The 16,515-nt window shown below is 38.9% G+C and overlaps 1 protein-coding gene across 3 annotated transcripts in view; it reads left to right on the forward strand.

Moving 5' to 3' along the window:
• The window catches only part of LOC124789342 (acetylcholinesterase-like), a 137,105-nt gene that overhangs the window by 10,774 nt on the left and 109,816 nt on the right, over nucleotides 1-16,515 (forward strand). For 2 of the 3 annotated variants that reach the window (XM_047256663.1, XM_047256666.1), the window contains exon 2: nucleotides 15,058-15,201. In XM_047256663.1, the coding sequence (XP_047112619.1) occupies nucleotides 15,058-15,201 (144 nt within the window). The remainder of the gene's footprint in view (nucleotides 1-15,057; nucleotides 15,202-16,515) is intronic. The other variant, XM_047256664.1, reaches the window with a different exon arrangement.

Below are 16,515 nucleotides of genomic sequence, written 5' to 3' on the forward strand. Positions count from 1 at the left end.
CACTGAAATGTTGTATTAATATTGTATGTTATCATTTTGGTAGTACATTAGGTACACCAAACAGTAGGACCATAATGACATCTCCATCGTTCAAGGTGGTGGACACCTTGATATGTCAACACCACATTCTTGTAGAATCCATACTCTCACATCAACGTAGAATTAGTGCAAAAACCAAATGTAGTGCTCCATGATCTTGAGGATGGACAGGACAAACGGATATTGCAGTAATTTCTGGTAATTAGGTCAGAAGGTGTAGGACATTAAGTCTTACGCTCGTCATCATTGAGAATTACACTAGTCTATCAACCAATTTGAGTAATTATTGGCATTCATTGGCTATTTACACAGCATTTAAGTAGTATGTATGGAGTATTACAAAACATTATTCATAAGTCATCTCAACATAGTAATTATTGGCACTCATTGGCCAGTTACAAAGCATTGTTTTATGCATTATTCAGAAGTCATCATTCAAAATGAGTTAATTATTGGCATAGCATTTATACATAATTCATCTAATTACAGTAATCAATGGCATTCATTGGCAGTTACTAAACATGTAGCAAGTACTGAATATTACAAAACACTATTCATAACTCATCTGATTGCGGTAATTATTGGCACTCATTGGCTAGTTACAAACTATTCATATAATTTTACAAAATATTATTCAGTATTATTCAGAAGTCATCATTCAAAACAAGAGTTAATTATTGGCATAGCATTTATAGAGTATATCAAAAATATTATTTACATAAATTATTGGTGTAACATTTATGCATTATTAGAAAAAATCATTCAGTATTACTCAGAACTCATCATTCAAGTGACATAGGACATATTTAAAATGTAACACACTGTAACAATTACTCAAGGTCTGTGGTCCAATAATACATAGATATAATGGATTCAATATATATGAGAAATTTGCATTATATTTAGGACTAGAAATATATTCTAAACTGGTAGCATTATTTGGTTGTATACTGGTAATAGTTGGGAGTGGTAATAGTTTTTTTTGTGTTAGCAATGCATTGCATTGGGATCGATAATTGCTGGGGCATGAAAATATATGCTTTTGACTTATTGCTGGAAATAGGGATTAATAACGTCATTCGTCATGAGACAGCTGTAGCAAGGTTATGAAACAAGTAGAGTATATGTGATCACATTCATGAATGATACACACAAATGGATAAAAAAATGCAAGTACTAGAACAAGTTTAATGACTAACTGCTTATAGCACATTGATTTCATGAATAGCTTCTCCTGGAAAAAATACAAAATGGATTATTGAGCTGAAAGAAGAAATGCATATTATGCTGAAAAGTAGTGAACTTCGAATTAACAGGTAATGAAACGTGTACTCAATATGTATGTACTCTAGCTGTCTTTTCCAAAACATTCAGTCATTATACCATGCGACATAAGACATACTGTTAAAAGGAACTGCAACAAATACTTAAATAACTACATAGCATTTCTTAACTAATAGTAAATATATATATATGTCATCATTATTCTCATCTGCAAAGAAAAACTTCATTATTCATATTACTATAACTTCATCACTATCATCACCTGCAAAGAAAAACTTCGTTATTCATATTACCATATTCTTCATATAACTATTCATCATCATTTATTATCATCTGCAAAAAATAGACACTTCATTATTCATATTCATATTACCATTTACTTCATATAACTATTCATAGTATAGTGTTTCTTATTTCTAGCATATTTCATCACTAAAATTAACATGTGTAGTTCTGTCTGACAGTCTGCGTCAATCGCCTCGTATTCTGAAAGAAAAATAATAGTCAAGACTGCTACCATACGATGTGTATAGTATATTCTGGTTAATGCTTGTTAATTCTGATCCATTTACTCTTCCTGACAAGATATTCCATTTTCTTTCGTTCATTCCGATGGTAAAATTTCCATTTCAGAGTAAACCACTATGGTTCGTTTAATTTATTCCTTGTACATGTTATCGCTTTCTGAAAATGATGAATAAGGATTAATATCTTGCATTTAAATCATATACCCATTAGATAAAAACTTGTTTCTTGTGATACAACTAAGCATAGAGCATAGCATGACAGAAAACGTATTATGTCAAAAACATAGACAGTTTTCAAGCGCAAAAAATGTACACACAGTATCATAATGTAGTAGCAAAAACTGTAGAATAGTCAAGATATTGAGATATCATCAGGCAAAAATGTCAAAGTCAACTTGTTTGTTACACCTTAAAGATTTCTTAGTTAGTGCACACAAAGAAAAATCTACTTTCGATAGGAAAACAATCATACATACACAAAAAATGGAAAATGTGCACGGTCTGATATATAATGACAAGAAAAGCAACCTGCTAACCTTACCTTGCCGGGCACTGGCCAGGAAAAAATATGATAATCATCAGTAAGTGTTCATATAAATATAATTGCATAAGTGGTCATATAAAATTCAGGAAATGGCATTACAGTGTGAAAAATCAAAAAGTATATTCATTCAATAAAGGGTTTAATATTGGAGACATGGTGATTGCCTTTGCTTTTTCTGGTTCTCAAAGTTTCGACGTGTACTACATTGGGGTGAGGAATGCTGCGAATTCGATATGGACCTGCGTATAGAAGCTCAAATTTACTGCATCTACTCTTTCCCCTGTTGGATAAATAGTGCATACGTACTAATATCTTCTGTCCTATGTGAAAGTCGCGGCGTGTACAAACCTGTTTTTGCTGTCTTCTCCGGCGCTCTGCGGCACGTTTGATGTTGTTGAGCGCAATGTCAATTATTTCATGGTGGCGTAGTCGACGGGATGTAGGACAAGATACTAGTTCTTTAATTTTGTTAGGTGGTTCAACATTTTTCAGTATAACAGTCGGAGATAGCATAGTAGATTCATTTGGTATGGAGTTAATTACATCCTGGAATGAGAGTATGTGTGTATCCCAATCAATATGTTTTTTATGGTAGTATATTCTACATAGTTTACCAATTTCTTTCATTAGACGTTCACAAGGGTTCGAAGAAGCGTGATACTTGGATATGTAGATCGGAGAAATGTTTCTTGTTCGTAACATACGTGTCCATATAGCAGATCGAAATTGTGGTCCATTGTCAGAAATTACTTTCAATACATGTCCTACATGGAATAAAAAATGTTTTACAAATGCATTCGAAATAGTTTTAGCAGTAGCTTTGTGTAACGGAGTGAAGGTAACAAATTTCGAAGTGAGTTCAACAGCGACAAAGATGTAACAAAAACCTCTGTTAGTTCTGGGAATTGCACCAAAAATGTCTACAGTGGCCATGTGTCTCAATTTAACGGGCACAATGGGATGTAACGGAGGAATATGTGAGGTCGTGTCTGATTTAGCTTTCTGGCAGATATTACATGGCGCAAAAACTCGTCGAATACGTTTCTCCATGTTAGCAAAATAACAGTTCTGTCTCAGTATAAGAAAACATTTTCTTGCTCCATAATGTGCGTAACTTAAATTAGTATACCAAATTAATTTGTTAACAAGTTCGTCAGGAATGCATAGTAACCAATTGTTGCTGTCAGTGTGAGAGCGGCGAAACAGATTATTATTGCGTACAGTATAATGGTTTCTAATGGTAACATTATTCCTATCTTGCCAAAGGTGTTTAATTTCTTTCCATACGTTGTATTTGCTCTGCTCCTGTGGTATGTCTCGTAATGACGACGAAATGAAATTTTCAAATGCTACTTGCTGAATATACATGACGCTAAAATTTGCTTGGCAGAAGTTGGTTGCGATGTCTTGCTGATTGTTGCTGAGAGAACGGGATAGTGCTTCTGCTACAATATTTTGTGTACCGGGAATGTGAACAATTGTAAAATTAAATTCCTGTAAATAAAGTTTCCATCTGCTTAACCTGTCATGTGTAAATTTTGCGGAAAGTAAAAACTGTATCGCTCTATGATCTGTGTAAACAGTAGTATGTCTTCCATAAAGAAAATCTCTAAATCTCGTAAATGCCCATACAACACATAATGTTTCAAGTTCTGTAACAGAATAATTGCGTTCAGCAGGTGACAGAATGCGACTTGCAAAGGCGATGTTTTTAATTACTGTATTACCGTCTTCTTCAATTTCCTGAAAAATGTGTACGCCTAAAGCGGTGTTCGAACTGTCGGTGGCAATGTAAAAATTTCTGGTAGGATCTGGGTGTGATAAAAGTGGTGCATTCAACAAAGCTTGTTTCAGATTAGCAAATTCAGACTGTGCTTGGCTATCCCAGGACCAAATAGCGTTTTTACCCGTCAATTGGCATAATCTAGGGGTGTCTAAAGCAGAGTAATGAATAAATTTACGGAAAAAGTTAATTAAACCCAAAAAGCTGCGTAGTTGTTTCTTCTTCGTAGGAACAGTAATGTCACGTAAAGCTTGAAGTTTTTCCGGGTCAGGCGCAATGCCTTCAGCTGAAATTACATGTCAAAGAAATTTTATGGAAGTTTTGCCAAAGTGCGATTTGTTAAGATTAACTGTGAGTCCTTGTGCACGAAAAGTTTGGAACAGTTGTTCCAGAATCAGATTATGTTCAGACCAGTTAGCTTCTGTGATAACGATGTTGTCTACATACGTTGTGATTCTGTCTTTCATGCAAAAGTGTGTATCGGATGTCGTCAAAACTAATAACATTTTCGTGAACAAGATTCTGTGTGTCAAAAGTATGGCTTACGTTGCTGGAAGATGTAACCTGTACTGTATCTAGTCAAATTCTTTCTGACGTGCTATTATTTGCGGGAGGATGCTGTGGCATTTCAACTATTTGTACTGTTCTGTTGTTTCTTCCTGACGTATTACGTTCGGGATGATACCGACTGTCTGGTTCATTCATGATAATCTGTTGTTGCGGATAATTTTGCTGCTGGTAAGACCGACTGTTACGCTGAAAATTGTGCTCATTACTTTTACGTCTGTCATGATAGTCATTGCTATACAGCGCATTGCGATAGGAATTGAAATGATGTGTTTTCTGTACATACTGATTTCCTTGTTGCTGCGCGTTACTGTTTGGTGGAGCGGACGCTATACGTGTAGGCGGCGAAACATTAAACCTTGGTTGACCTTGCAGACTACATTGTTGGTTAGGTATGCTAGCCGGCTGGTTTTGATGCTGTTGCGGAGAAAAGCCTCTATTGTTGCCAAAATGTGTTTGCTGTTGCTGATAATTTTGTACATACTGATGATTAAAATTTTGTCTGTTATTAAAATTACGCTGGTAGTTCTGGAGTGTCTAATGAAAATTGTCATTTTCGGTAAAACTTGTCATATTGGGTTTTCTTTACACGTTTCTAATCCTACATAGATCGATAGTTGAAGAGTTGTTTTGATAGATATAAAGGATAGTAAAAAAGAAGGCAGCAGTGCAGAAAACTAAAGATGAAATAGCACTACTACGGCTCGGGGCCCTGTGCACGCTACGGCACATATTCATCGAAGTGTAATGAATCCCCTGAGGTCACTTACGCGCTGCAAATAAATTTTAGTTTCTGCGTTACAGGCAGTGCCGGTGAAAATTCAAAAACAAATTGTTGTATCCAGTCCAAGGGGTGAATCTGTGTTCTGTCATTTTTTAATACCTTAAATTTTCTCACGGATAGAAAGTGCTTGTAATCAAAATTATCGTCTCTGTATGTATGAACAGGTTCAGGATTGTATGATAATCTATTTGTCTGTGAGTGTTCGGAATCTAACTCACGTACTCTCTGTAAATTACCTAAATTACACTGGCTGTGTGAGTCTGACAAATCTTCGGAGAGTGGCGTATGCTGTGATGTGTTAAAGGCTGAAATATTTTTTATCTCTGTCAATTCGTGCTGTAAAGATGACAATTTTCTACGTAATGTATTATTGGACAAACCTATCTCACTGATCGTCTGCTGTAAATTTTGGAATTCGGGTGTTTGATTAAGCAAAACTGGTGACGTATCGTCTGATTTGGTGTCATTATTATTTTCGGTAACATCAATACGACTGGCCAATTCATCATATTTTTCAGTCAGTGCTTTTACCTGATCATCGTTTTTAGTATCACAAGCATTAATTTGTTTTTGTATTTTACGTGTGGTTTTGTTCAATTTCTTAACGTCTGCTTTGATTGCATCGGGATCCTGTATTAGTTCCAACTTTTCAAGTCTGTTGGTCATTGTCTGAAAGTCTAATGTGTGTGTGTCTGTTTTTGTTTTAAGATCGGAGATTGCATCATGCAATTCGGTGTTCAACTGTTTGATTTCGTCTGATACTGTAGCAATATTGTTGTCTACGTATGTTTTTGCTTTCGTAAACAATTTACGCTTATCTTCCTGTCTCCGTGCAGTAATTGTTTCCATGACTTGTTGCTTTCCTTTATTCTGTTCCTGTATAAATTTACGGTAACGCGTTTCACTGTTTTGTAGGTGGTGGTTAAAACGTTCGTCAATTTGGCTGTTCTGTTGGTCAAATGTCGTGTCTACTTTCGCATCCAGTGTGCGTGAAAGTTCTGCTGACATTAATTTAAACTCGTCGCGTAACTGTGTTGCGTTTTCAGAACATTGTTTAGCGACTGCACTAATTTCATCTCTAAGAAATTTAGTTGTGGCTACATGTGTATTATTTAATTCTTGTGCCACAGATCTAATTTCTTCACTATTGTTCCTAGCATAAGCCTTAATTTCCTCACGTAATTGTTCTTTAGTACCATGACATTGCACGGCAACGGCTGCAATCTGTTCACTAAGTTGTTTGAAATTGTCGTCCTGTCTTTCATTCTGTTGTAGCAATACTGTCATAACTTGATCCAAGCCAAAATTACCGACTCTTTTTTCTGTGCTGTGTGACGGTGTATCTGCATGTGTCACGTTTTGTGTAACCATTTGGTCATTGATTCACAAAAAGGTTTGCCAGTTGTATGTGCACTGTTAGTCACCACATCGGAATCAAATAAATCTGACATAATTTGAGTATTTTGTTCATTTTCGTTAGAAACATTTATCTGTTCACTGTGTAGATTTTGCAAATCAGGTGTGTTAAACTGAGCAGCGTTCATTGGATCGGAACGTACCGCGTCATCAATTGTTAAATTTACTGTGGACATAATTGAATTTGTTTGCCCATCATTAGGATTTAACTCAATACTAGTGATCGGCAGGCACTGATTATCTGTAATTAGACGATTATCACTATTACACTGAGTGTTGCAAGTATTATCGGTCAAATTATTCGAGTCGGCTATTTCACCCATTGCACATTGCACATAACAGTTTTTCGCGGCATTTTACGCAAATCAAAATGTGCTTACAAAATGAAACAAAGACGAAGCAAAACTGGAACAAACACAATTACAACAAAGAGCAATAAATTGCCGATGATCTGTGAAAGAGTGACAAATTAGTAAATGCGTTGCGCCAGATGCAAACTACATTTAAGTAAATAAGAGCAGATATATAACTGACTACTTCTCAGAAATTCACAAAAATACGATCCTGGCCGGTTGTCGCCAAGTGTAACCTCCTCACAAAAAATAAAAATAATATAATATATAAGAATAATATTCACATTTAGTGTAACCTCAAAACAGAAAAATTCTGAACTTCTCAACAGTAAAAATTATAATTATGTCGTTCACATTCAGTGTAACGTCCCAACAAAAAATAAATTCAGCAACCTGGTAATAATACAATGTAACTAACCTCTCAATTAAATTGTTGCTCACTTATAACTTTTCAATAATTGACTGTGGATTTAACCTGGTAAATTTGGGACGTCAGCAGTGCTGCGTCATGGCCCTGAAAGATCATTCTGAATAAAAAAGAAAAATTCTTACCTCAATGAAGTCGCCGGATAACGCATATATATCTGCTCTTACAATAAACTTTTCTGGCACAGCTCTGTGCAATGCTGGCCGATAGATTTGTCATTTACAAAAGGAACAACTGATTTTACTTTTACAATAATCGGGATGATCATGGATTGGAGAAATTAGTAAATTCTTTAAATTGAAATGAATGGTTGTTAAATGTTACTTTTTGTGAGAAAGATTATTATTAGGACATTTTTAAAACATTTACATGGGACTTGAGATAACAATACTACATATGCGCGAGGCTGCTTTTACCTTATACAATAATGCTCAGGGTCCGGCATCGCTGCACCACGACCGGTCCAGCCAACACGATACACCAGACCAGACTAGACTGCTCGCTAGCAACAACTTACTCCTACAGCTACACAGTTCCTACTGCAGTCAACACTGCTCTCTGGTCTGAGATTCTCTTATACCTTACATATCGCAGGCAGCGCGTGAGCAATACATCGAAATTACATCTGCTCGGACCTCTTACAACATACTTAATATTTTAGTGCGGCGTCTGACTAGAGATCCAGTGAAGCCTATGTTTTGTTAAGACGCTTGCTTGAGGAAACAACCATTTCTACCGTGATGCAGTGATTCAACATCGGATGTTGCAAGACGTGGCCTGGTATAGTGAACTGTGATCGAGCAGGGCCCTTGCCTAGAGATCGAACTTCTTGCATGTTATTTGCGTTTTCCATTGTGAAGTCTACTTCTGTAGCTTGAAACACGTAGCGTGCGTTGTGTGAGGTGATCATGGGCTTTGTGAAGCATTAAAAGGGGGGAATACTCATAGCGTTAAGAAAAACTTGAAAAAAAGTTGCTAGCAGACTATGAATACACGACAAGACTTTCTATATCACCTTCCGATATCAACACTACATGGACTACTTGGTTGAAAGCATTAGTATTTGTTAGTAATAATTGTCAGGGTACATTCTTTGATAGATGATTTTTAAGCTCTAAGAAAGGCTAAAGAACTACCAACAGTTAAATAAGAAATGCAAGATGATCTTAGCGTCGTACAAGGACGCTCCTCCCCAAAAACAGCTATTAGAAAACTAGGGGAGTAACGTCTGGGAAAAAATCGACCGTTTTGCAGACGTGGAGAATGCGATGGAAGATTTTTGATATAAGAAAAGCCTCAAAAAAAAAAAAATAGCTTGGCCTAATTCTTGCGACTCTTTCACTGAACATTTGAATTAACAATTCATAGTAGGCCCTGTCGTCCCATAGGTAAAGTAACGTGCACAGTAACCGTGGTTTTTGCCCCCAGCATGCTACTAACTTGAAGGACACACTTTAATGTATTTTGAGATTAATATTCAGGTCCGAAAGATATAGCAAACGTTGGGAAGAGCCTGAGGACTTTATGAGGATGTGAACTGTGGAAAACTGGACACCCGACTAGCGTTCTTACCTGCCTCAAGTGCGAGTGGTGAAGAGTAAGAGACGACAGCCCGCGTTCCAGCAGCGTCGGCGACGGTGGATTACGAATGACCTTGTGGTGCGGATGGTGAAAATTAATATTTGTACCACACGACTTAACGCGAGGCGGAAAACTTAATTTCCTCACCTCGTCAACATTTGCTAATCAATCCGTAAAAACCAGACAAAGATGGCCGCCTATGCCAAGGTTTTCGGACTAACAGTCCATTTCCTTTGTCCCATACAGGACGACTGGTATCGACCACGATCTGATGCGACTGGACGAAGACAGCAAATCAGGAGGGGGCCATTATTATACGCTCGGTTTGAGAAAAAATGTAAGACAAGACGCGCTAAATCTGCATGTTACCAACTTCCTTGTGAGCAATGCACCAATGCCTGTCTCTATCCCACAAGACGCGAGAGGGGTGTTAAGCAAGCACTCGGTTGGCATCCACCGTGTGGAGGAGGGAAGAGTTTTTAACGAACCGAGAAGGCACACAGTGCAGGAGAAATTGCAACGAAGTAGCCCGCTTTCGAAATGTGCAATGGTTGCTTCTTATTTGCCGGCATCTTGTGGGTTTCAGTTATATGAATGACTACTGCTGCCAAACACAAACTCTGGGTACAATGACTCCTGTAGCCAGAGAAATTATGGATACCTCTCATTGCTCTTTAGAAGAAAAGTGAACATGTAAAATTCACCCATAAATTTTTAACTAATTATAATATACGTATATAATATTATATTCTATACAGTGTAATATAGTTACATACTTATTATAAAACAAGTTAACTGATTATAATATCAAAAATTAAATTACGTAAATGATATCCTATAATTATCACTGAATATGTGATGTGATAATTTATCGGAAGCTCTCGATATTTGACGTACTACAAGCGGAGCCGAGACGAACGGGGAATCACTCTAGTGATGATACGACTCAGAAATGGGAAAATCCACTCACATAGGGGAGTGTGACGAACGACAGATGGTTGGCGGCTGGTAATGAGCATTTCGGAAACTGCGAAACTGATCGGCTAAATCGCATGATACTGACATGAACACATAAGGAAAGTGGTTGACGGACGATGGAAGCACGAGTGGGCAGCAGGGTGTAGGACGTCCACGCCTCTTCACAGAATTTTGAGATCGGAGGCGCCTTGCTTGCTCTGAAAAGCAGAATAGGGCGCTGTCTGTGGCAGATCTGAACTCGAACATTATGAATCACCTCGAAGAGAATGCCTTATTGACACATAACCAACATGGATCCAGAAAATATCGTTCTTGTGCAACACAGCTAGCTCTTTATTCCCATGAAGTAATGAGTGCTGTCGACAAGGGATCTCACATCGATTCCATACTCCTAAATTTCCAGAAGGCTTTTGATACCGTTCCTCACAAGCGACAGTTAATCAAATTGCGTGCATATGGAGTATCGTCTCAGTTGTGTGACTGGATTCGTGATTTCCTCTCCGAGAGGTCACATTCCGTAGTGATAGACGGTAAATCATCGAGTAGAACAGAAGTGATATCTGGCGTTCAGCAAGGTAGTGTCATAGGCCCTCTGCTGTTCCTGATTTATATAAATGATGTAGGTGATAATCTGAGCAGCCCCCTTAGATTCTTTGCAGATGAAGCTGTAATTTACCTTCTAGTAAAATCATCAGACGATCAATTCCAATTACAAAATGAACTAGAGAGAACTTCTGTATTGTGCGAAAAGTGGCAATCAGCACTAAACAAAGATAAGTGCGAGGTCATCCACATTGGTACTAAAAGAAATCCGATAAATTTTGGATATACGATAAATCGCACAAATCTAAGGGCTGTCAATTCGACTAAATACCTAGAAATTGCAATTAAGAGCAACTTAAATTGCAAGACCACATAGATAATATTGTGGGGAAGGCGAAACAAAACCTGCGGTTTGTTTGCAGAACACTTAGAAGATGCGACAAACCCACTAAAGGGACAGCCTACATTACACTTGTCCGTCCTCTGCTGAAATACCGCTGCGAGGTATGGGATCCTTACCAGGTAGGATTGACGGAGGACATCGAAAAAGTGCAATGAAGGGCAACTCGTTTCGTGTTATCGCACAACATGGGTGAGAGTGTCACTGATATAATACGTGAGTTGGGGTGGCAGTCACTGAAACAAAGGCGGTTTTCTTTGCGGCGAGATCTATTTATGAAATTTCAATCACGAACTTTCTCTTCCGAATCCGTAAATATTTTGTTGACACCCACCTATGTAGGGAGAAATGATCACCATAATAAAATAAGAGAAATCAGAGTTCGAACGGAAAGATTTAGGTGTTCCTTTTTTCCACGCGCCATTCGAAAGTGAAATGATAGAGGAGTAGTATGAAAATGGTTCGATGAACCCTCTGCCAGGCACTTAAGTGTGAATTGCAGAGTAACCATGTAGATGTAGATGGAGTACAATGCAGACGCAGAGTCAGTAGTATTTCGGAGCACACTGTTCAGTGTACACTCTTGAATAAGGAACTCCGCTGCAGACAACGACACCGTCAGTTACTGTTGCAGTGGATACCTGATAACGGAGACTGGACCGTGGACCAATGGGATCGTGTCACCTGGTCCGATGAGTCACATTTCTTGTTATACTAGGTCAAAATTCGCACCCAGATACGATGTCGCCGGCCGCTGTGGCCGAGCGGTTCTAAGCGCTTCAATCCGGAACCACGCTGCTGCTACAGTCGCAGGTTCGAATCCTGCCTCGGGCATAGATGTGTGTGATGTCCCTAGGTTAGTTAGGTTTAAGTAGTTCTAAGTCTAGGGACTGATGACCTAAGATGTTGTTCCATAGTGCTTAGGGCCATTTGAACCATACCATGTCGGTCGGGCGAAAGACAGCTCGAAGCATGTACCTAGTAACGAACGCAAACCTGCGGGGACACTGTTATGATGTAGGGGACGTTCCCCAGGACATCCACGGACCTGTGGTAGTAACGGAAGCCTCCATGACACTATGGTATAGTGACAAATGTTGCGGATTACCTGCATCCCTTTACGCTTTGTCTTCTTAGGCGGCTGTAGCATCTTCCAACAAAGCAACTGTCCGCGCCACAAGTCCAGAATCGAATAAGAGTGGTTGCATAATAGACAACTTACATTGATGTCTAGGCCACCAGATTCACCTGATCTGAACCGTAGAACACATCTAGGACGATGTCGAGCGCCAGTTCCGTGACCACAAACCATGGGCCCTTAATTTACGGAAATTGTGTGACCTATGAGTAGACGTCTTGTGCCACATACCGCCTAAATGCTTTCAAGGTCTTACAGGAAAATGTGAACCAAGATGCTATCAAACAGGAGGTTAGAATGTTTGGCTCATTAGTTAATTCTTAGGTTATACTTAAGTACGGTGCTTGATTTGTGTCTGTACGCGGCGGTGAAAAAGAAGCTTTAAAATAACGTTTCAAGATGTATAATTTTTAAAAAAACCTGGGAAGTCACAATACCGGAACTTCTTTTCTTTATAAATGAGGCACTGCTTAAGTATATTAATTAAGTATACTTTATGCACTGATGGATCTTCTCTAGTTTTCGCTTACAACGTACTGGACAAGGCGCTCCTGGACATAATATGAGCTGACATGACGTGTTTTAAGATTTTCAGGAAGCACTTGAGAGAAGTTGAGCAATTACGTCAAGCTAACAGATTTGTAGCAGGCTGCCTATGAATGGTAAGAATTTTTGGTTGACAGCCGGTTCACACATGTAATTTGTTAGTAAGTTTCGAAATACTGAATTATAAGCATATTCTAATTATTGGGTGACGTACACGATATAAAACGGGCTACTTCAGCCAAATATGCTTATTCCACATTCATATATTTACAGTTTCATAATGCGTGCAGTATATTCCAACTAAAGATGATACAATCCGGAGACAAACTTTACCATGTTGCGGCAACTTAGTTACATATTCTATACATCAATTGAACGATTCCTTGATCGAAATGGTGTTGATCGAGTCAGTTTACAGGATATGTATGAATGATTAATGTGAACAACAGTGAACGTATTGTTATTTTAGTACCAATCATGCATGTACATATAGTGTTAAAGCAGAAATTCGTTAATGGAATAGAAGAATTTGTCCAGGTGAAACGGATTAAGTTATATTTACCTAACTGTGAGACGTGTCATTGAAAAAATAATCAAATATTGTTGTTTCTGCATATTGAACTCCTTTCTGAGCCACTGACAGCTTTAATAAAGAATAAGAAAGATCATTTTGCCTTTTAGTGTTGTGGGTATGGACATCACTGTTTCCTCAAACTGTAATGGATTACTCATGACGGATTTCATTAGTCAATATTTATAAGTATATTGTAACGGCCCAGTTAAAATGCCTTTCTCGTTGAACAGGTACCTACAGAAAGTATGTGGGTGAACATCATATATTAATCTTACTGTTTGCTTTTGTGCAGTCAATACATCCTTTCTAAGTGAAGAGTTGTTCCATGAAATTTTTGAATAAGTCGTTGTTGAGTGACAATATGCAAAATATTTCAGGAGGTTGATTCGTTTGTTTCCAAGATCAGCAGATGAATGAAGAGCAATAATTGCTGAACTTAATTGTTTGAGATGCTCTGTAATAGTCTTCTTCCAGTTCAAGTCTTCATCAACACGTACAGCCAAAAATTTGGAGCATTCTACTCTGTTTACTGGCTCCTGCTCATCTACCTCCATTCTTGGTATGATTCTATTCGTTGTACAGAAATGAATGTAGTGTTTTTTTTTTTTTCAAAAACTTTGCGAGGCTCCATTTTCTGAGCACCACTTTATAATTCTTTGGAAAATATCATTTACCATCTATTCTGTTGCTTTCTCTCTATCAGGATTTATTACAACACTAGTATTGTAAGAAACAGGTACCTATCAATTCTGCATGTTGAATGTTAAGCGGAAGACTGTTCACGTGTATAAGGAACAGGAGTGGATGCAAATTTAACAGTTTGAGGCTCGCTTTGTGCTTTTCCACCAGTCACTAAAATTTTATACCCTTCCGACATTGTTTGAATTATTCGGCACAACCGTTTGCATTCTGTTTGATACGCCTGATTCAAACAAGCTGTGTGTAAAGCCATTAATTCTATAGAAGCTGTGTTTATCTAACAGAGTAACATGATCTACACAATCAAACGCCTCAAAAGATCACAAAAAACTGGCGATCTTTTATTATTTAAGGCTTGTACTTGTTGATGGGTGTATAAATACCACTCTCAGTCGAATAGCCCTTCTGGAATCCAAACTCTGATATGCTAAGTAAATTGTCTCCTCTTAATCGTAAGACTACCCTTGAGGGCAATAATTTTTCAATATTTTCGAAAAAGATCTCCGTAAGGAAATTTGATGATAATTATTTAAGTCTGTTGTGTCACCTTCCTTATGAAGAGGTTTCACAATTGCATATTTTAACCTGTTTGGATAAATTCCCTGCTCCAGTAACGCATTACAAATATCACTAATGAGAGTACTTATTAAGTTGGAACAAGTTTTCAGAATTATATTTGCAATTCCATCAACACCTCATGAGCTTTTGTTTTTTAGAATTTTTATACTTCTACGTATCAATTTCAGTGACGGATGTTGGTGCTACATCTAGTTGCCTAAAATTTTTTGGACGGACATTTTTAATATATCCTCTTACTTCTTCAACTGAGCTGTTTAATCCCATTTGTTGTAATCACCTCGAACTCATTCCACAGTCTGTGCAGGCTGAGAACGTGCTGGTGAGCACAGAGCAAGGACAGCTGATGGGGACGACGGCCACGAGCGTCTACAACACGTCCTACACGGCCTTCCTGGGGATCCCGTACGCGGAGCCACCCACTGGAGAGCTTCGGTTCCAGGTGAGTTCACAGCGCTGGCCCTCCAGGGCGCCCCTCACGATGTTCGTTCCTAAGCATTGTGTCTGTGTCTTTCACAATTCTAGATAGCGTGAGAAGACTTTAACGCTCAGTAGGCGATCAGTATGGAATAACTGTAAGAGAAAATTAGAGACGATTCTGATACTGCTGTTAGACTCCTGCATCAGAGGTAACGTAATCCACATGATAATACATGTGTCATTCTATCGTAACAAGTCTTCGGATTTTATTTCCACAATATTCATACACTACTGGCCATTAAAAATGCTATACCACGAAGATGACGTGCTGCAGACGCGAAATTTAACCGACAGGAAGAAGACGCTGTGATATGCAAATGATTAGCTTTTCAGAGCACTCACACGAGGTTGGCGCCGGTGGCGACACCTACAACGTGCTGACATAAGGAAAGTTTACAACCTATTTCTCATACACAAACAGCAGTTGACAGGCGTTGCCTGCTCAAACGTTGTTTGATGGCTCGTGTAAAGAGGAGAAATGCGTACCATCCCGTTTCCGACTTTGATAAAGGTCGGATTGTAGCCTATCGCGATTGCGGTTTATCGTATCGCGTGGTTGCTGATCTCGTTGGTCAAGATCAAATGACTGTTAGCAGAGTATGGAATCGGTGGGTTCAGGAGGGTAATATGGAACGCCGTGCTGGATCCCAACGGCCTCGTATCACTAGCAGTCGAGATGACAGGCATCTTATCCGCATGGCTGTAACGGCTCGTGCGGCCACGTCTCGATCCCTGAGCCAACAGATGGGGACGTTTGCAAGACAACGACCATCTGCACGAACAGTTCTACGACGTTTGCAGCAGCATTGACTATCAGCTCGGAGACCATGGCTGCGGTTACCCTTGACGCTGCATCACAGACAGGAGCGCCTGCGATGGTGTACTCAACGACCAACCTGGGTGCACGAATGGCAAAACGTCATTTTTTCGGATGAATCCAGGTTCTGTTTACAGCATCATGATGGTCGCATCCGTGTTTGGCGACATCGAGGTGAACGCACATTGGAAGCGTGTATTCGTCATCGCCATACTGGCGTATCACCTAGCGTGTTGGTATGGGGTGCCATTGGTTAAACGTCTCGGTTACCTCTTGTTTGCACTGACGGCACTTTGAACAGTGGACGTTACATTTCGGATGTGTTACGACCCCTGGCTCTCCCCTTGATTCGATCCCTGCGAAACCCTAATTTTAGCAGGATAATGCACGACCGCATGTTGCAGGTCTTGTACGGGCCTTTCTGGATAGAGAATTGAAAACGTCTGGTCAATGGTGGCC

The sequence above is a fragment of the Schistocerca piceifrons genome, chromosome 3 (genome assembly GCF_021461385.2).
Source record: "Schistocerca piceifrons isolate TAMUIC-IGC-003096 chromosome 3, iqSchPice1.1, whole genome shotgun sequence".
Classification (NCBI taxonomy): Eukaryota; Metazoa; Arthropoda; class Insecta; order Orthoptera; family Acrididae; genus Schistocerca; species Schistocerca piceifrons.